Source organism: Patella vulgata, chromosome 3 (genome assembly GCF_932274485.2).
Source record: "Patella vulgata chromosome 3, xgPatVulg1.2, whole genome shotgun sequence".
In the NCBI taxonomy this organism is placed as follows: Eukaryota; Metazoa; Mollusca; class Gastropoda; family Patellidae; genus Patella; species Patella vulgata.
This window is the reverse complement of record NC_065881.2, coordinates 21,229,017-21,250,778: the sequence shown is the minus strand read 5'-3', so window position 1 is coordinate 21,250,778 and position 21,762 is coordinate 21,229,017. Positions and strand designations below refer to the sequence as shown.

The window sequence follows — 21,762 nt, the reverse complement described above, 5'->3', positions numbered from 1 at the left end:
GCTATTTATTCACTTGAGGGATTTCAACTAAGTGTGTTAGTTTAAACACTATTTTATTCAATAAACTGAACTAGATTGAACAACAGACAAAGGCCTATATAAGTTCTCTCCAAACATATAAAACAGTTATATCTTATGTTTACAATAGACAATGGTGGACATACGTATAGACAGTGAGTAACAAACATATATTTCTTGGGGTCTAATCGTAGAGTATTACATTTTCATTTTAGATTATGAAATTTATATCAGATAAAAAGTATTGCATATTGTAAATAAAATATTAAATGTTAAAATCTCTTGCTATCTTTAATGTATTTTTGCACCATGTTAAATATGTTAAAATTGATATCATCTGAAAGGTCGGGGTTGCCATATAAGATTAGGTTAATTGTAGCATTTTGTTTGAGGTGGTGTAAATTATTTTGGAGAATTGTTCTTTGGGCAGAGTAGGCTGGACATATGAAAAAAAAATGGTAGTTATCTTCGTCTGTAGAATAACATCTAGGGCACACCTTTGTTTCACTAATAAAATGATAGAATAAATGGTTACTTAAATTACTAGCTTTATTTCTTAATATTGGCAATGGATAATATTTTCTTTCCTATTTCCAGTATTATAATATAATTGTGGTCTAGGTAATTGGTATACACGTGAAAGGCCCGATTTAAATGTGCTTAACGTTTGTGAAGTTTTAATGTTTTCCGGTTAATTGTTCCATAGTTTAATTGTGCAGGGAAAGAAACTATTAGAATACGATTTGGTTGTACAAAATGGTGGATTGAGGTTCTGATTTTCATTACGAAAATTATAAGTTGGTACTAAAGGTTCAAACTTTTTAAAGATTTCAGTAAGATAAGTTGGGCCTAGGTTGTTCTTTATTTTATATAAGTAAATTAGTTTGTGTTTTATTTTACGATTAGACAGCGATTCCCACACAAGCTCTTTGTATAAATTATTTTTAGACGAATTTCTTCTAAGGCCAGTTATTTTTCTACCTGCTTCAGTTTGAACACTTTCCAAAAGATCAGAATCCTTCTTTGAACAGTTATCCAATATAATATCAGCATATTCTAAAATCGGGCGAATAAAAGCAAGATAAATCTTATTAAGTGAAATTCTATTAATTTCATATTTCAGTATGCGCAAAATATTTAGACGACCACAAGCTTTCTGGTATATATTTGAAATGTGTTTTGACCATAGTGCATTTGACTGAAATGTTAATCCCAAATGGTAATAAGTGTTTACGTTTTCAACTTTTATATTTCCGAAAACAACGTCTGGATGGATTGTATTTTTCCTAGTAAAAGTAATATTTTTAGTTTTATTGGGGTTAAAAGTTACACACCACTGTTTAGCCCACGATGAGACAATATCCAGGTCTTTGGTTATAGAGTTCGAGCTACTTAGAGGATCATTATGAATAATTGTAAAAAGTGAAGTATCATCGGCAAATAGTCGTATGTTGTTAGTAATATTATCGGAGATATCATTTAAGTAAATTAAAAATAAAAAGGACGCAGTACACTTCCTTGGGGGACTCCAGAATTAGTATGCAAATAAATTGATTTGAAACCTTCTAAAACTACGCATTGTTGTCTGTTACTTAAAATAGTGTTCAATCCATTTACATATTTTTTTTATTAATTCGATAGTGTTTCAATTTAGTCAATAAACCTTCATGCCAAACTTTATCAAACGTTTTTGATATATCACAAAATATAAATCGAATTTGCTTTCCTTTATCGAGATTACTTATTATAACATCATAGATTTCTAAAAGTTGATTTACTGTAGAATCGTTTGGTTGAAAACCAGACTGATACTTATATAATAGGTTATTTTCTTTTATAAAATTATAAAGATAGTTGTCAGGGTAATGCGGACCACCCTTTCCTTTATACGTTGTAATGATATGTGAAGTCTTCCAAAAATCAGGTAATAATACTCTCGTCAAAAGGCAAAACCTAGTAACTCACTTTTTTTTTTATCAAAATTGAGTTAAGACCAAATTTGTAGTTACTAAGGTATGTGCTTCCTGTTGTTAACTAGATATTCCAATCTTTTGATTTTGTAAGCAGTTACACCTAGCAACTTCCTTCATTTGCCTAGTATACCACAGCAAAACCTAGTAACTCAATAGTCAAATCAATGGATGAGCTTGGGTTTAATATTCATTCATTACGTTTTCCTTTGTTTTCTCAAAATAAGAAAAAAGTGAGTTACTAGGTTTTGCCTTTTGACAGGAGAATTGGAGTTCTAATGAAAGATTAAAATATTTGGTGGGAGGGCTGGTGATTGAGGGGGTTAACTTTTTCAGTACAACTGGACTTATATTATCCGGGCCAGGAGGTTTTGAGCAGTTAAGAATTAACAACTGGTCTTTTACTTATTGTTCACTAATAATAAATGTCTGAAATTCGTTGTTACTGCGAGAGGCAAAATTTGGAAGGTTGGGTTTGTCATTTAATTTTGAAATTAACTAAGTGTGTTGTTTAGATATGTAGTACCATGAGTCTTCTGTCAGACGTGGAGAGCGGAACTTCTCAAACCGGTCGCCACATCCTACGCATGATACATGCATCTTTTTTTACTACATATCTTAGTAGCCTTGTGATCGTCGTCTAGAATTTGTCTCTAGCTGTCATTGCTTCTGCTTCACGTTGTGTATCTACTTCTTACTGGTTTCCTTATGACGTTTGTCTTCTCAGTAGTTTTAACAATGCAACAGTTTATTTTTAGGTTTCATATATCATAGCTGGTTACATATGGATATAAGCATAGTATAGATTACAATAATAAAGTCATTCTCAAACACTAGCCAGGCAGACTGGACGAATCTGCTGATAGAAACTGTTACATCTTTCCCCTTCTGGAATCAAGCTGTTGTCCAGGAACTCAGATCGTAATCTCTCCGGAATCTTATTAAAATCCGTCTTAAAAGTTTACCATGATTTCTTTTATAGGACGCAGAGAATAAGCTACTCATGACCCTGAACCTGTGCAATTACTGATTATGATCGGTTACTTTAGCCAAATGATGCAATTAATAAATTTCCAAGCACGTGTAAACTCGTGGTATTTTATTGACATATAGAACCAGCTATGTTTTGGTTCTGTAACTCTTTGTATGAGCCAACCTGTCAGTCATTCATTAAGTTGATTTAAGTACATACCACATATATGTGAATCTACTAACTTGCCAAAGATATTAATTAATGAAATATAATGCCACCATTATTTCAAGAGCAAAAATTGTACAATATTAATACATTCGTCCCTCTGTTAAAGACTTTTTGCTCGGTATTAGGTAGAGTTATATAAGTATTCATAAATGTAGCAGAAATCTCGAAAATCGACATATATAATTATCACCTCCCCCACTTGTAAGATTTGTGCAAAATGAAGAGGTAGAAGACTAAATTTACATGACTAAACACTATAATTATTCATGCAACATGCACATATATATGATTACTATATGATTAACATACAAGAGTACATATGATCACAATCTGTGTCAATCTGTTCCAAGAATTTAAGTATCAATGAAAACACAAATAAACATAAATCAAAAGTTAAAAATCAAAAGTCGCATGCAAAAGCTCTCGAAAGGTTCATCACTGTACTGCAAAGTCCTATGAAAATTCCCTTAAGCCTAAACACAGAAAAAACAAATTGTTATTTTTTTTTAAATCGTCATGTGTCCTAATTTCAAAACACTATAACACATCACTTCTAATTTATAAAGTCCAGGTTTCACTTTAAATTCTGTCTCAGGATATCTCAATTTTGTAAACTGGTAAACATTTCTTCTTCTTGGATTTCTATTGATCTGTTCCTGCTACCATAGTGTCAAGTTGAAACTTTCTTTTTCGTCTAAGTATCATTGGTTTGAGACAAAATACAAATTTTATCCGTCAATCAAACATGTCATTGCCATCAGACCAAGAACTAACTATTCCTAAATCTTATTATTAACTCTTACTTTTAATTAAAATTAAACTTCATTTAATTATTAATAAACTTTGATGTGTCTCTTTAATTATAAATCTCCAAACTAACTTTGACCTCTTGACCTTACAATTTTATGATTTACGTTTCTGTTTTAGAATTCAGCCAAAACAATTTCATTATTATTTTATATTTCACCATCACAGTTATGTGACATTTTTAACCTAATCATTATACAATTTTATATTTGTATTTAGTTTTTTACATGTCAACCAAAACAAATATACTGTTATCGTACACCACTGAATGTCTAAAACAAGCAGGGCCCTTAGCCTATTCCAATATTAGTGGGCCATAACATTATTACATAGAATTATCTCCCAAGCAAAAGACTGTGGTTTCATTCACCGGGAAAACAGTCTATATTTTATAAACATGACATTACTAGCTTTTAATTACACATATAGTTTCATTCGACTCACCACTGAAGTCACGTGACTTTCACACACGTCAAATTTAACATAACGTTAATACCTATTGTTTTTTAACAACCAGACATCATGTCTTATTACGCATTCGTAATCACCTCGCATGAGCAATTTAAAGCTGTTGTCCAGGAACTCAGATCGTAATCTCTCCGGAAGCTAATGAAAATCTGTCTTAAAAGTTTACCATGATTTCTTTTATAGGACTCATGGATATCACGCACAGAATAAGCTGCTCGTGACCCTGAACCTGTCCAATTACTGATTATGATTGGTTACTTTAGCCATATGATGCAATTAGTAAATTTCCAAGCACGTGTAATCTCGTGGTATTTTATAGATACACAGAACCAGCTATGTTTTGGTTCTATAACTCTTTTTATGTGTCAACCTGTCTCATTCACTAAGTTGATTTAAGTACATACTACATATAGTATGTGAATTTACTAACTTGCCAAAGATATTAATTACATGTAATTAATCCCACTATTAAACCCAGGTGGTCTTTACGAAAAGTCCTTGAATATGCGATATCGCACGGACTACTTTGCATCTGATGGCCTATGGGGCGGGGGTCTATATATATGGTGCCGGGAAAGTGGCGATAGAGATGGGTTTTCGGTACTGACTCTTTTACAATATTTCACACTTGCGTATCTTAGGCCCGTTCTCACGGTGCGACTTGTAGTAACTACTTGTAGTATCTACATGTAGTATCTACATGTAGATTACAAAATCGTATATAAATGAGTTGATACGACTTGGAATCTCGAGATAATCTCGTCTTGTCTTAGCATAATGGCGTCATCAAGCGACGAAGAGACGCTGGCTATTATTGCCCTACATTTGATAAATAAGAACAAAAAGAAAAAGAGGAAACCCAAATCCGTCTGGTTAGACAGTGGATACTTCGTAGACCCACTGCCGGCGCGTACAGTGTTTGTACTAATACTCGACGTCTCTTTTTGGTCAATTCCATACGATCTGTTGACTGAAATAGGGAAGTTTCTATTTCGCTCAACTCGCTTTCAACTGGTTGGGAGCTTGTAAAAGTTGGTACGACTAGGGTGTTCTCACGCTGCATCTCGGGTCGATACTACAAGTAGTTACTACAAGTCGCACCGTGAGAATGGGCTTTTACGCGCGATATAAAAATTCCATTAAAGCTTCTTCATCTAACGTCTTACAGCTTTGCTTTCTCTTGCAAGTAAAATAAACCTTCTTCGTCTATCGTCTTACATCTTACCTTTCTGTTGCATGTAGAACAAAGCTTCTTCATCTTTCGTCTTAGAGCTTGGATTTCTCTTGCACATGAAATATAAACCTCCAGTGGTACTTAAACAATACGACATGCATTATAAAATGAAGATCTTTATGGCCTGTACATTTTATTCAAAAATATAAAAAAAACTATGATGTAACTTAAAGTAAAAGAACCACTTGTAAAAGTTTTATATGGCCTCAGTATTTATTTAAAGAATAATACATCTCTGTTAATAAATATTGGTATGTGCTTTAAAAGCCATTTACATAGTTCTACACAAGAAACACACATATACAAGAACTTGTTATTTACAATGAATAATTCTACCAGGGAAAAACATATTTATATACAACAAAAGCTTGATATTTACAGTTTATAATTCTACCAGAGAAACACATATATTATACACAAGTTCTTACAATTTACAATGATTGGATGTAATAATTATTTTATATCAGTTTAATACATGAAGAATACTACTTTTTTAATCATTCAGTCGATAGAAATCGGTAATGGATTGTACATTATCATATGGCTGATTTCATCACTGGCAGTATTCTAAATAGCTAATTATTCTAAAATAAGTTTAGGCATCTTTAAAATTATTTTGTTTTTCTAATTCCACATTTAAATTTAATATCGGAGGTAGTTTCCTGTATGTTGGTACTGGTTTCATTGGATTTAATAGAACTGGTATTTTAAGTTTCATAGCCATCTTATTATTTCCTTTAATGTAGTCTTTAACTGGCATGGATTTAATCTTTGGCAGAGATAGTATTTCCAGAGTTAATATTTCCAGAGGATGATTTAATCTTTGGTAGAACAGTGTTAGAATTTCCAGACTGAATCTTTGGCAGATTAGAATTTCCAGACTTTATCTTTGGCAGAACGTGATTAATATTTCCAGACGATAACTTGATCCTAGGCAGGGTAGAATTCATTTCTTAATCAGTAGTTAGTCCTTTTGGTTGAATCAGATTGGATAATCTAGCTTGGTATTTCTTTTCTTTTACTGACAAATTTGGCACATTAACGGTGTTAGATCTTGTGAATATTATTGGTTGATTTCCTGCATGTTGATCTGAGGCAGGAATATAAGGAACCTGTCCAATAGCAGGCAGTTTATCTTATTTTCCTAGACTATCTTGATAAGAGAATGGCACATCTTCTTTGTTTTCAAAAAGGTAATCGTGCATCTGAATTTCAGCTATTGAACATCACTGACGGCTGGGGTGTAGGGTTAGAATGATTTACCAAATCGACACCTTGATGAATTTTACATCCCCTATTTTCTTTGTCCATGACAACTACTGAAGCATTAGGGGAACTTACTAATAGAACAGGTCGTCCTTTGGGTGAATTAACTTCGTGTGAAGAAGTACATGCATTGTCATTGGAAAACCGTGTGTTCTTTTGACCCAGGTCTGTCTTCATTGCCTTTGTTTCTTTAGGACCCTTGTCTTTGGAAACGTCTGTATCCCCTTCCCGTTTCAAAGAATCTGCAAACTTTTACAAGCTGCATAGCTATCCATGAGGTTAAAGTTATAGATACTAAATTAAAAATCGTGTACAGCTAGCAATTTCGCCCCTGGAAATTGCTGGCCTGAAATGATTTTTTTAAAAAAAACGTCTTATTGTGACACCCCTAGTTATAGATACTAAATGTTGCATGCGTGTCAATAAAACTGCTCGTGTTGGTGATGTACCTTTCAGCTATGGTGCTATTTTGTCCTGACGTGTCCATGATTTTAGGCACTCCAACATTTTCATTACTATTATCCATTAATCCTTGTTCGCATTTCTTATCGCTCGTACCCCCCCCCCCCCCGCCTTGCCAATTGCTGTGTATCTTTTTTCCGTGTCTCCAGTTTTGCATATTCCATCCTTGTCCAAGATTCTAACTTTTATCTCCATCTTGACTGGATCGTGTGATTGGTTCAATACATCTATCAACAAGAGCTTTTACGAAAGGGGGTTGACAATGCGGTAAGGAAGACAGACCTATTCCTTGCATAATTGTAGATGTTGACAGCATGGAGATCCCTAGCGCAATATTGTAGCTAACTAAACCACATGAGCCTCCCAATACTCTAGTAACATATGTGATTGGCCTAGGAGATGGATATGGAGCATCTTCATCCTCTTCTCCCAGAGATACCATAGCTCGATGTCCTTCTAATACTTTCTTCTTAAAACCATGGAACCAATCCATTTTGTAATATAACAAAAATTCAATATACAATTCTTCATAAAGCTCTTCTTTATTCCCACTTCACGATTTGACGGGTAATTTTTTTTTTTTTTTTATCATTTTTAATTTAATACTATTGAAAACATTTTTTAAAACTCATTATAATAAGAGGTGGGACTAGTCCTATTATTTCTATTTTTTCATTCTATAACTACATGCAAATACAAGCAAATATCATTGAATACAGCCATTGAATAACCTATCCTATGGTTGTATTCAATGGCTTGTACGCGTACTACATTTGTCCAGAAGGACGTGGAATACTTGCGCAGGGATACACTCTCTTGAACCATTAAATAACTCGAGCGGTATTCATGATGGTCATTGAGTTCTATCTATGTACATAGAAATATTTTAGAGAGCTAAACATTCTTACAATGGTAGAATACCTTTGTTCTGTTTATTACAGATGTTGGAAGCGATAAATAATTGAATATAAATTTTACAGAAGAAAAAGTGTATTCACTTACCTTGAATCCATAGTTGTAGCAAAGATGTAAAAATCCTTGAATAATAACTGTTTTATCACAGAAATAGCAAAAAGACGTAGTACTAATTCTAAAACTTGTAAAGTAATAGAACGATAGAAATAACGTCATCAGTTTCACTATCCCGTAGTTTTAATTGTGACGTCATAATGGGTAAACTTTGAACCCATCACTCCTGTTTTGTTACCTTCTTCTATGTCTATTTCCACATTGTCTTATAGGATAGTATTATGTTTTTCTTTGTTGATTACAGATGGCAGCCGAAACCACGGGATAGAACCCGGTTCCATTGTGTCACCCACTGCGACTCCTGTGAGGGCTTGAATTTTTTTTTTTTTTTTATAAAATTTTGATGGTTTTTTTTCTAGGTCAGTGTGTGTGGCATAAACAGAAAAATAATAATGTGACCAATGGAAATAATAAAGGTAAACCACCTTGCCTCTTGGAATATGTGTTAATGTACAATGTATTTAAGTTTGAATCCCTTTTAATATACGGTAAACTGAATTGTTTAATTCTATGATATAAAAATACACATTTTGCTGAAAAAATACTTTGTGGTATATAATAGGCCTGCAGCCAAAATTTCTAGCTTGCTTAGAAACACATTTCCGCTACATGGTCCTCCCAAATAAACAAACTATACATTTTTGGAAAGCTTTTAACACCAGGAACACAAATCCAGAGAGTTCCAAGCAAAAAGTCTGAACTAACTCTATTTAGAGCCAGATGGAAATTGTGATAATTGTCAAGTAAATGCAAATTTATACTAATAATTGTGAAGTTGACATAAAATTAAATGTTGGTGAAAACCTCCGATGCCTTCATCCTAGACAAAGAACACGCTATTGGTTATATTTTGATTTAAACCAAAATGCAGAAAACATAATGGACAAGGGAACATACAGAATTTTGGAAATCCATTAACGGTAATATAGAGTTATCTCCCTTTCTGTCAAATGTTTGCAATTGGTAACAGTATTTCAGGTGCGTGTTGACTGCTGATGCTGTATGACGCACACATGTGTGCACACAAGCCCAATATTTATATAGTTAATGGGGTCACAGGGGACGGGACTGCAAGGGTTGGTGAACGGGTGTTTACCCAGAAATTATGGGCGGAGCACCTAGTCTGATGAGCAAGGAGATATGTTTGACATTGGATGAGCTATATGTCTATGAAGTAATGGATACCAGACTATGTCCGTAGTTTTGTAAATCGCATTGAAACCACATGATTTTTTCCACTAAAACATAAACCCACACCAACATACCCTTTCAATTAGACCCTACAATAATTTTACTACAGGTAGCTGTAAACCTCTAGTTCAGATATTTAAGGCCGAATTAAAAACATTTAAACTAAAACCGTATTTATAATTGTGTAATTTGCTTATAAATATAGATTTAAGACAAAAGAGTAAATCAATTATTGAAAATCAAAATTACGCAATTACCCTGCACTTTAAATGTCATCAAAGTTGGTCGTTATCATCATCACTGTCACTACATGTATAAACATCAAGTTCAATTTCCTTAGCAGTCTTTTTGTTTCATTTTCACATTTACTACACTTACACAGATTAGATAATTATGTACATGTACAAGACAACCTCGGTGCGGTATCCCCCTGTCAGTGGTACGGGATGGGAGTGGGCTGGAAGGACAATGCCCAGTCGTTCGGATGGGAGGTAAAACAATAGTTTAAACAATATTTGATTAAAAAAACTGAATCGGATTGAACAACAGGTAAGGGGCTACATGGGTGTAGGGGGCTAATCTCAGTTGGGGGTGGGTTGGGGGCTGAGTCTATTTGCCTGAAAAATTTGTCACCCAAATTTTCTGAATGAATCAATCATTAACTAAGATGAATTTTCCACAAAGCTGTGATGGTTGTTTATTTTAAATTAATTACACAGATATACAATTATATTTCCATGTGATATGGTCGCATTCCCCATTCTCTGAAGCTTGTGCCCGAAAAACTGAAATACATTGCCCGAAAAAAATGGACGGTTCAACGAATCTTAGAGGGCGGGCGGGCATATAAGCTCTCCTAAAACAGTATTTCTACTGTAAACTTTTAGTTCAGATTAGATTTGGGGCTAAATTTCTAACAAATATTTGAATTGAAACAAAGCATCTATATGTAATTTTCTCACTAAAATATAAATATATGTCAAAACCTAAATACTACTGTAAGTGAGTGCCAATTGTAATGAAGAGAAAACAAACCAACCGTCATAATGAAGATGTACATACGCCCGCCATACATTACGGTCTACTCTTTATTTCGAATTTAAAGTTCTTTTACGTGCACGTCAACCTCAGTTTTATATTCCATCCAAATAACTGGACGCTGCCCATCACAGCCCCGCGCTTCCTGCACCACTGACAAGTGGAAACAACGCTGGAAAGTTTGGGGAACTGTCTAGGTCAACACAGGGATCAAACCCCAGACCTCCTGATTAGTGAGCCACGGACAAGGAGAAGCATACTAGTGTTGTACACGTACAATGCCCCCCCCCTTCCCACTCAAACAATAATGTATGACGTACGCCCATTTTCATGATACGGGTTGGTACAGAACAGTAAGACATTAATCTCCATTTTATATTTTTTCTCTTCATTACAATATTGTCACTCCCTTTACAGTACTATTTAGTTTTGGCCATATCTATTTTAGTGAGAAAACTAAATATCTGTAGATGCTATGTTTCAGGTTAAATATCTGAAAAAATGGTTGAACTTATATAGGCCCTTGTTTGTAGCTAAATCCTTTTACTGTTATCAATAATTATTGATATTTTCCATAAAGGGAGATAACTCCTTTTACCATATATTGATTTCCGAAATTCTGTATGTTTCCTTGTCCATTAAATCAAAATTTAACCAACAGCATATTCTTTGCAGAGGATGAAGGCATCAGGTGTTTTTACAAATATTTCATTTTATGTCAACTTCACAATTAGTAGTATAAATATAGCATTTACTTGACAATTATCACAATTTTCATCTGGCCCTCAATCGAGTTAGTGCAGACTTTTTGCTTGGAACTCTCTGGATTTGTGTTCCTGGTGTTAAAAGCTTTCCAAAAGTGTATAGTTTGTTTGTTTGGTAGGACCATGTAGCAGAACTTCACGCTAGACATTTTGGCTGCAGGCCTATAAGTTTATTTATCTAATGCGTGCACTTTAGAGCATAAGTTCTGTTGTTGATTTAAGTGGTGTGGGTTCCACCCGAAGCGTATGCGTGACAACCTTGTTGTGGAGGGGGGGGGGCGTGGTTTCGACTCTTCGCTTGTACGTGACATGAAGTAGGATCGCCTGCCCAACCGTGTTTTCTCCGTGTCCTCTCGTTTCCTCTACATGAAGATCTCGGTGTCTATGATCAGGAATGCTGGATGTCCCTGTCTGTACACATGGTAAATGTTGAAATCATAGTTTAGTTAGTTGGGGGTTTGGGTGACTGAATAGTCTCATGTGTGTGTTTTAGATCATAAGATCTTTCATTGGGCGGTACGGCAAACTGTTAACTGTCAAAGGTTCTTTTACGTTCATGCAAATGTGTACACCTCGATTTTTCGTCACATCCGAACGACTATACGTTATGCATTGCCACGCAGCCGGCCTATGCCACTGACATTGACAAGGGGGGGGGGGGCGTGGGGACCTCGGAAAATCACGATGAACTTACTCCATTTTTGAATAGAAAATAGTCTGTTAAATTAAAGGATACACAGTGGAAATAATTGGGGTGATCACATTTTGTAAAAACTCAGTTGGATAACTGCATGATATGCACTTATGTTGCTTGAAGTATTACCGTAAACTAATTTTTAAAGACACAAAAATATAACAGGGTCTTTGATTAAGACTTAAAACGTTTTAGGTATAAAATACCTTTAATACGGCAAGCAAATACTGAACAGTAAGCATATGAGTATAGTATTACCATACATAATATAATAAATAATAAATACTGAACACGAGAGGGTATATATTGCATATATAACGAAACATCAATACGGTATGGTCACTTCAAGATGCATACCATTCACATTATCCATAATCTATGTATAAAATGCATTTTGTAACAGCTATATCTGCCCATCGCAGGTCTCTTTTCTTTGGCTTTATATGTTATACAGATTATTTATTTGGCATGTATATAATGCCGAGCCCATAATCAACTCTCTAGACTATCGGATGGTCGTGATATTTCATGGATTGAATAAAAAATTCGCGTCATTTATTAGCTTAATGATAAAAATGACCTTGTTTATATCGTAGTAATGATATTTGGCAATCGAGACTATCTTGTCAAAACTTCAAACATACATAACTTCGCTCAGAATAAAGAAATATGACTTAAATTTTCAATATATTCATTTTTCATTATCTATTTTTGAACTATTATGGCCAGCTCTTTATTTAAATCATACTTAATGCATCTAACATTATTGCAGTTAATGATAAGTCACGTGTACCGCTCAAGTGTTTTTGTTATTGAGATTATGTTAAAACTGCGCAAAAATAAATAATAGCGTTTTATAAAAAATGGTATTTATGAAATGGTGTTTTATAAAACACCATTTGATTAAATACCATTTTTTATAAAACGCTATTTCATAAATACCATTTTATAAAACACCATTTTTATAAAACACTATTTCATAAATACCGTTTTATAAAATACCATTTCATAAAACATAATTTCATAAATACCATTTTATAAAATACCAAACAGTAAATTATTGTAAAATAAAATAAATGATAGTAATCATGCCAGTTTAAGACGAAATAATTATTTAATGAAACCACAGTAGATTGTGAAGAAGAATTATAGACAGAGTCACCTTAATTTTCATTAACATCAGTAAATAAATACATTTCATAAAAATGCCATTAAAACATCACAAGGTGAGATAAATAAATCATACATAATGAGGCCACAGTGGATTATGCAGAATTAAACTGCATTTACTATTTTCTAAATGTTCTTCACGTGAGCCATGATGACATCAAGTAACGGTATACATCTTGTGAGCCTTTTTATACTCTTTATAAATACATGTAATATATAATGCAATTCAATTAAAAAAAAACAATAACATTTTTTAAAAAAGGAATCCTAATAAACAGGTCACCAATTTTTTTTCTGAACACATAGCAGAACGTAGTGATGGCATCTCATATTGGAAGATATAACCGTAATAATTGGAGTCATTCTCACTTGCAACATTCTGCCCTATCACCCCAAGAGGTGCAAACAATTGGACCAGACCTATGTTCACGAACGAATCGATATTGACATTAATAAAGAAAGCAATCTCACTTCTCTGGTTTCTGCATATATTCACCCATTAAATAAGGATTAAAATCGCCTGGAGAAATTTCCGATATCGGATGTGTATTCACACTATGTTGTCGGATATGATCTGGCGACAAATTGGAAGCTTCATCGATACCAGAGGGTTTGACTGTATGCCAGTTGACTGTGGCCTGTTGGTGGTGCATCCCATGAGTATCAGTTTGATAATTTTGCAAACCATTGTAACCTACTTGACCAGCAGGACGATATTGTCCATGGGGAATTACATTATTAGGTGAACATGCATGTGGCTGACTACTGGAATATGGTGCATAATACAGTTGCCCATAATATGGTATTCCACCATAATGTGGGCCGGTATGTGGTTGACTATCACAAAATCTAATATTTGAAGATCTTTCAGGATATGGTGGATTATGTGAACACTGGGGACAGACCTCTGCTGGTACGCCCACAAATGGAGACGGTGCGTTGTGTTGGGCACTTGCGTTATAATCAGAGCTTAATGGTGCACAATGTCTACAAGATTGCCACTGGTTTCCAGTGAAAGACTGTAGTCTCACATTAGCCATTGGACCATTTGACATGCTACTCATAGGTTGTCCAGGCAGATCGTCCCTTATATTTTGGGCATATTGTTCTGGTTGTGGTCTATACGTGTTAACCTGGTTCAGGTTATTTTGATTGGGGCCATAATAATTAGTGTATGGTATCGCTTGCGAAGATATTATACTTTTGGGAACTGTTTGATTGGCTAAGTCCGAGAAACCATTTTGTGGATTAGGCGTTGGTACGCCTGCTTCCCTGTGTACTCGAGCAGAAGACGGGTCCTCTACAGCGCGATTAAACTGTTCAGAACCATAGCCCACCATTGATACCTCATATGCTGTAGCATCCATGTCTCCAATTGTTGTTGTAATCATCCAAATTAAATTTAGCGCTGTTATTTTCGTATTTGATTTGACGCTGGCTTCTTCGTTATGTCCAAGCGTTATCTTTCCCGCACCTGGTGGTTTCAGCTCAATCGTTTTTTTGGAACTCAGATTTTTTATTGTCACCAAACATTCCACACCCTTATAAGACCCACATCTCAAATGAATAAATTGTCGGGGATAAGATGTGTCAGTTAGCACAACATCGGCATCTTCTTTTCTTTCGATTGTAAACCATGCATGGACGCTTTTCGTTACTGACCCGGGAAATTTGTCAACCAGACTTGCGGGCAGATCTAGTGGATAGCTCAACTGGATTTTATGGGGAGTTGCAACAGTGGCTGATCTGAAAATGTCATCATCGTCCTTTGTATCAGCATTAAAAATATCTGAAATAGTAAAAACCCACAGTTACATGTATCTTCAAAACACTTGAAGTGCAAAAAGAACAACAAAGATGTGATGTATGTCAAGTGACGGAAAAGAGAATTTTATTTTATTCTCATTTTCTTCAAAATTATTTTAGATTGAAAATACACTTAGTTTTACTTACTATCATTGCAGGCACCTTTGGCATCGTGGTCACTACTTGCCATGGTCAAATCAAATTATCTAATGATTTTGTCTTATGGTTCTTTAAAGATCTGAAATATAGGGAATAAATGCGTTCTTAACTAAGAGTAACGAAAATTGATCAAAATATTAAACAGCAAGGCTCAGAAAAATATATATATTTAAGGCCATTCATTTTTGTTTGCATGTGTTTGTCGGAGTCACGATAGCGGGATTCGGTAGCAGTGTTGGTCGAGAAAGCTGTTCTGGACTTTCAAGCCTTGTAAGTGATGTAGAACGAGGGACTGGGAAGCAAATAGTCTAGTTTTTCGGATGGGACCAAAAGACGGGGGTCTCGTGTATGCCATCGGCCGTATGTTAAATATGCCCGGACAGTAGAGTAGGCCATGTCGCTGTTACCGGGACTCTATCACCCCATAGCACACCACGTGGCATAGGCCTATACACGTCTTCATTAGCCTAATGTTGCAGAAACAGGACGTTAAACCCCATTTCATTTACTAAGCATGTCTTCATATCTGTAACCATTTATGGTCAAATGCTTACATACATGATAAAGAGTCCCCAAGTTCATAATACTTGTAGCCTACGTATAAATATGTAAATGACAAATACATTAAAACAGTATGTCAAATGCGTATATACATGATAAAGCGCCCTCGAGTACATGTATATAATACGAGTAGCCTAAGTATGAATATTTTAAAATGATGAATAAATTGTCTGGATGTTTTGTTTGTGGTTACATGTACTTGATCCATAACAGGGGCTCCCAACATTTTTTCCCGGTTTACCCCTGGCAATCTCTTCGAAAGTTTACCCCGGCCCTGTTTTGGCCACAATTGGCAAATCGATACAGAGGGAATATTTATAATATTGTATTTAACATTATTATTTTCAACACAAATGAAAACCAAAATAGCACATTGCAATGTTATTCCACTTATTTCATTTCAATTCACCAATTATAACAAATTATGTACAAATCCAGACTAGTAACTTCGCTCATTGGTTTGTTGAAACTCTCCCCCCGTCCCCCCCCACCCCCGAAGTAAATTTACCCAATATTGAATCCAACCGTGTAATATTATTGAGGGGAATTACCTTCGACCTCCAGATTGGTTTTCGGTACAATGTGCATGAGAATAAGAATTATTTTTGGTGTGTAATTAAGCCATGGATACCATTCAAAAACTAAATCTACGCTGTGTCGAGATTAGATCTGGTTCTGAAGCTGGTGCAGGTAAATGGACAATTCGCAACCAGAAACGGCAGGGGCCTGGCAGAAACTGCTATTTTCTTTAGTGGGGTTGTTACTTAACTAAACTGTCATCGATACAATTTAACACACAGGGACAGAGGATATAACTCCCGAGTCACTCCTAAAGGCATCTGGGTCTGTTTCTACGGGGGGTTTCCTCTAAGAGGAATCTGGTAGTCTCTCACCAGGGATGAAATAAGTTTTTGAAAAACGGACTTTAAATAGTGCATTCTTGAGTATATTATGAGTGAAAGGGTCCCAAAACAACGTGAGAACTCTTTTTAGGCCCCACCGAGCCTACATACTCACAGTTCTCGTCTCTGTCCATTCGTTATTTAATAACGAGAACCTACTAGAATACCTCGCAACTTCAAATTATAGTGACTATAGTGAGGTCGTTGACATTCACAATCCTCGACAACGGATGATAGCCTATAACTTATATAAACTTATATTATAACGACATACCTGACTAGGTCGCAAAATATATCCACAAATGCTACTTCCACATACACATCGTTTCAATCTATTACATGTACATCAATTCCGTTAATACGTAATAACTTAATCTACACACACATGTATATATATATATATATATATATATATATATATATATATATATATATGCATCTCAAAATGGGTCTAGTGTTATTTATAAACTCAGTTGTAATTCGCCAAACCCACATATCGATAGTCGTGATTGTCCTACCATACCTATTGTAAACTAAACACACGTACTTGATAATCAAGATACGTATGACACTGAACGTTTTATACGATGATAAATATTATTGGGTATATATCCGTGTTTACTGACTAGTGAGTGGTGAGCGGCTACTTATCACTAAGTGACGTCTTAAAATATAAAGATAAGCTTCCAGAAATCAATGTTCTTATCATTTCAATATCCGGATGAATATTAATATTATCATTTTTTTGTGGTGGTAGTGGTGGGGGATTGCATAACCTTTTGAAATGAATGTGTGTACATTAGTTAAGAGTTTAATAAAGAGTTGATATTCTTGCTATAATAACTTAAAAATAGATGATAAAAAAAAGAAAAAGTTGAAAATTTCATTCAAATTACTTCATTCTCAGCCAAGTTATCATTGTTTATAGTTTTGACAAGATGTGTGCACAGTGGTAACCAGGGCACTGGTATAATCGGGGGTTAGCCTCGCTTTCCCATTTTTAAATTACATTTTTAAATGGCGAACCGTTTTAATCTAGTTAAAATCTCGAGTACCCGATGCCATCGAGAGTCAATTATGGTCTTGTACATTTCAGGCCTAAAGGCAGATTTAGCTCTTGCATAGTGTATGTTTAAGGTCTGTTCAACTCTGTTGAGAGTCCAAATGAAGCTATGTATACTGTATATACAGAGTAGCATATCGGAAAGAATGGAATTGGGCTTAACGACTCAACACAATAACTGTGAGCTATTTCATTTCTCCTCCCACTGAGTATGTTGAGTCAACATTGTTTGCCCTGTTAGATGGTAAGATATGACATAAACTACAATAATTTGTGACGTTCGACAGTAGGCCCTACGGTTCTTGAGTTGGATACTCCAATCGTATGCAGTCATTTCTCAAGAAAACAACTGTTCCGTTGACCAAAGGAACTCGACACAAACTAGGTCATTTGGGGACTAACACGTGGATCAATTTCATTTCAATACTTCGATCGCGCGTAGTCGATCTTCAGTAGTTAATTGAATTGAAATGAACTTAACGTATTTCGCCCTTATGAAAAAGTCCTATAGAAAAAGTACAGGTTTCTATAGAAGTTTGTGGGATTCTATAGAATGCTATAGAATGCTGCAGGAAAACGAATTCATTCTGGGTTTTTTTACATGACTATAGATTCAAAAACATGTACTATAGTTTTGTGTGGGATTGGTAGATGAATATTTTCCAAGTGTAATTTCCTATAGAATTCTATAGAATACTGTAAGAAACTATTGGAAAAAAAATAAACCTACAGATTCATTGGTGCTGCTATAGTTTTCTATAGAACTAACTTGTATCCTCGAGTCAGTTGAGTAATCCTTCAGTTTTCTATAGCCTTTGTGCTAAAAACTATAGTTTGCTATAGAACTAACTTGTATTCTCATATCAGCTGTGATTCCTATAGATTTGGTGGTAAAAAGTATAGTTTTCTATAGAACTAACTTATTGTCTCAAGTCAGTAGTATATTCCTATAGTTCTGTTGAAAACTAAGAATTTATATGTATACTGTATTTTAACAAATGGCCTACTATAGTTTCCTACTTAATATTGTAGAAACAATGTTCTATACTACAGATTTCATAAATTGGCGATGTCTTTTATTCATACTATAGTTTACAATAGAATTTAGTGATGCACTTGTGTGAATTATGTAAACTTTTCCAACATAATTTTCCTGGATGCAGTTTTCCTTAATTTATTGTGATACCAAATGACAAACTAAAATAAGCTTACCACGAAAAATAAAATATAAAGTATAAAATGGTGTATATAATATGAATGAAATAGTGATACATTTTGACACTCAAAGGAATTCCCCACCCCACTCTCCAAAAAATGCTAGTAAATGTAGATGTTCACAACAAAAATATCAGATAATAAATTATTCTTCAGATAAGTCAATGAAATAAAGACAAAGTTTATTTGAACACAGTCTGACTGTTAGGTGATCCTGCTAGTTGGATTTTAATGACTATAGCAGATTCTGTATTCAAATTATATAATTTGTTAAAGCCACTAGGTCAACCGTGCATACCTGTCGACAAACTATAATTAACAGCCAATGTACTCTCTTGAAATCTGTTTGGCCATTGGCTGAATTTAAAATTCAAAAATTCAGTGTATAACAACTTAATATGTTAGTATTAAAAAGAAGCTGGAGAGAATGGTGGTGGTTTTTTTTCACAGATTCGATTAAAGATACAAAGATAAGTATACTTTATTACTTTCTTAACAATAATATTTATTTACTTTAATTAGATAAGATTTATGTGATTTTGTTATTTATTTAACTTTATTACTTATTCTTTTCCCTATATATTTCAGTTTTACCAAGAAAATAACTTTTCATGGTTCCGGCTGGTGAATCATCAACAGAATTCAGATTAATCCATGAGAGAAAAAATAAGCTTATCAATTTAGAAGAATCCATGAGAGAAAAATAAGCTTATCAATTTAGAAGAAATCATGGGTCAACTATATTTATTCCCAAAATATGATTTAATAAAAAAAAGTCTAAAGAATTCTATAGTACCCATTCCTACAGAAAACTATAGTGGTCCAATTTCCAAACTACAGAATACTACAGTATTCATTCCTATACATAACTATAGAATTTCCTACAGAAAGTGTAATAAAAAACCTATAGAATACTATAGTATTTTGCCATAAATCTGTAAGAAAAACTATAGGATGTGCGCTACAGAAACTGTAGAATATTTGGGGCCGTTATTTCCTACAGGCCCCACAAAATTCTGTAGAATACTATAGAATTTTATCCTATAGAAAATGGGACACGCCCCCAAAAAACTCTATAGATTTTCTATAGAATTCTACACTGGTATTCTGTAGGACATTTTGCTAAATGAAGCCGGGCATACGGCCTACTCTTATTTCGAATTCAAACTGTCAAGGTTTCTTTTACGTGTCCGCCAATGTGTACACGAGACCTCGTTTTTCAGTCCCATCCGAGCGACTATATACGCTGTCTCGTGCCAGACCTCCGTCCTCCGCCACTGACCCACACGGGGTCTCCAGGTTAGCGAGTCAACGTCCTACTCACATAGTCACCGCGGCTTCCCTTTAGCAGTGCGAGGAAACCGTAGAAAAACTACCAGACTTGACAGACGACCATATCTCTCAATGCCAAACCTTATGATCTAAACCGCACACGTTAACCCACCTCCCCCAACCACCTTATACACACAGCTGTAGGCTACACAGTCTTATATAGCCACTTTACTGTATACCTACCGTTCCTCACATCTAGTCATAGATAACATGTAAAATAATGAATCCCGTCGTTAGGTGATGAGAAATCGATAATACAGTAAATTCTATTTTTGGAGACTTATGTGATGCGTAATAGCATCGTGGCCTACATCATGAATAATTCAGAGAAATAGGAATTCCCAAGGAAACTGCAACATGTTTCGCCTCGAAAATAGAAGACAAAGGATGATGTAAGTCAGACTTTTATTTACATCAGTTTTCTACTGAAATTCCGGTTATTACTTCTTATAAGCCTAATTGTCATTAAATTGTGTAACATAATGAAACACAATTCAACGTCCTACTTTTCTGCACCAGCCGTTCTAATGAAAATGAGCGGAATATGCCAAGCAGTGCATTCTGATGGAATTTAACCCTGGCTGTGGCGTCAACACGGGTAGACTTTGATTTTCCCTCTAATTATAGATTTACCAAACCCTTTGTCCTGCACAATTGACAAAAAGAATAAAGGCCGGAAAATCCCGAGCAATTTTCGCGGTCAACACAGGGCCGTCGTATATATTAAAAAATCATGCCCCACATGTCGGCCTTCTTTGTGGAAATTTAGAAAATACAAGTGCGTAACTAACCATACATTTGACAGTAGACCTATTAAAATAATCAAATTATAATGACCTAAATCCATGGAGCAAATTATCTATTTGTGGAATGCAGGCACGGGGAAAGGTGGATCAAGCCATATATATATAGTTTCGTTTTCGCATCATGTTATGTATATCTCAACGCGATGGGGTCAATTAAGGGCCACAGTTCGCCGCTGAAAACAGAGTGTGAGCTAGGTTAGCTAGTGCTGGGGTATGCGTATATAAGCCCCTTTCACTAATAGTAAAATCATAATTCACACAAATATGCATGACAAAAATATTATGCTTACCATTCAGTCCGCTATTGCTGGATGAATCAGACGTAACTGTAGAAATTTCTGGGGTCTCCGTCGATCGATCGATGACAACTGCTTTGGATGCTATATATAGACTGTGGAAAACCCACCATAAAAAATTAATGGCAGCGTGTCGGCAAAATTTATTTGTTAAGGCCAGCTCAATTTTGCCAAGGTTGTTGAGATGTAAATAAGGTTTGGGCACGTGATTGTTGGTTAGGGTTAGGGTAACCATTGGGACAAGGTCCGGGGTTAGGATTAGCCTTAGCCCTAGCTGTTTATACCTGGTGACCTATGACGAAAAATTGAA

The 21,762-nt window shown here is 34.9% G+C and overlaps 2 protein-coding genes across 5 annotated transcripts in view; one reads left to right on the top strand and one right to left on the bottom strand.

Annotated features, from left to right (window-relative positions):
* The window catches only part of LOC126815727 (nibrin), a 417,793-nt gene that overhangs the window by 199,384 nt on the left and 196,647 nt on the right, over positions 1 to 21,762 (top strand). The window lies entirely within an intron of this gene.
* On the bottom strand, positions 12,338 to 21,488 carry LOC126816283 (uncharacterized). Of its 3 annotated transcripts, none has more exons than XM_050542592.2 (3): positions 21,447 to 21,488; positions 15,266 to 15,356; positions 12,338 to 15,101 (listed from the first exon to the last, which is right to left on the bottom strand). In XM_050542592.2, the coding sequence occupies exons 2-3, from the start codon at positions 15,306 to 15,308 to the stop codon at positions 13,780 to 13,782; spliced, it is 1,365 nt and encodes a 454-aa protein (XP_050398549.1). In that variant the 5' UTR covers positions 15,309 to 15,356; positions 21,447 to 21,488; the 3' UTR covers positions 12,338 to 13,779. The 3 variants fall into 3 exon arrangements, with proteins under 3 accessions (XP_050398549.1, XP_050398550.1, XP_050398548.1); XM_050542593.2 differs by lacking the exon at positions 21,447 to 21,488 and adding an exon at positions 20,534 to 20,594; XM_050542591.2 differs by lacking the exon at positions 21,447 to 21,488 and adding an exon at positions 17,015 to 17,154.

Excerpts from the sequence above, each read along its gene's own strand:
- LOC126816283 (XM_050542592.2), bottom strand. The coding sequence starts at position 15,308 with ATGGCAAGTAGTGACCACGATGCCAAAGGTGCCTGCAATGATA. Across the intron at positions 15,102-15,265 it reads CAAAGGTGCCTGCAATGATA|ATATTTTTAATGCTGATACA; the intron begins GTAAGTAAAACT and ends TTACTATTTCAG.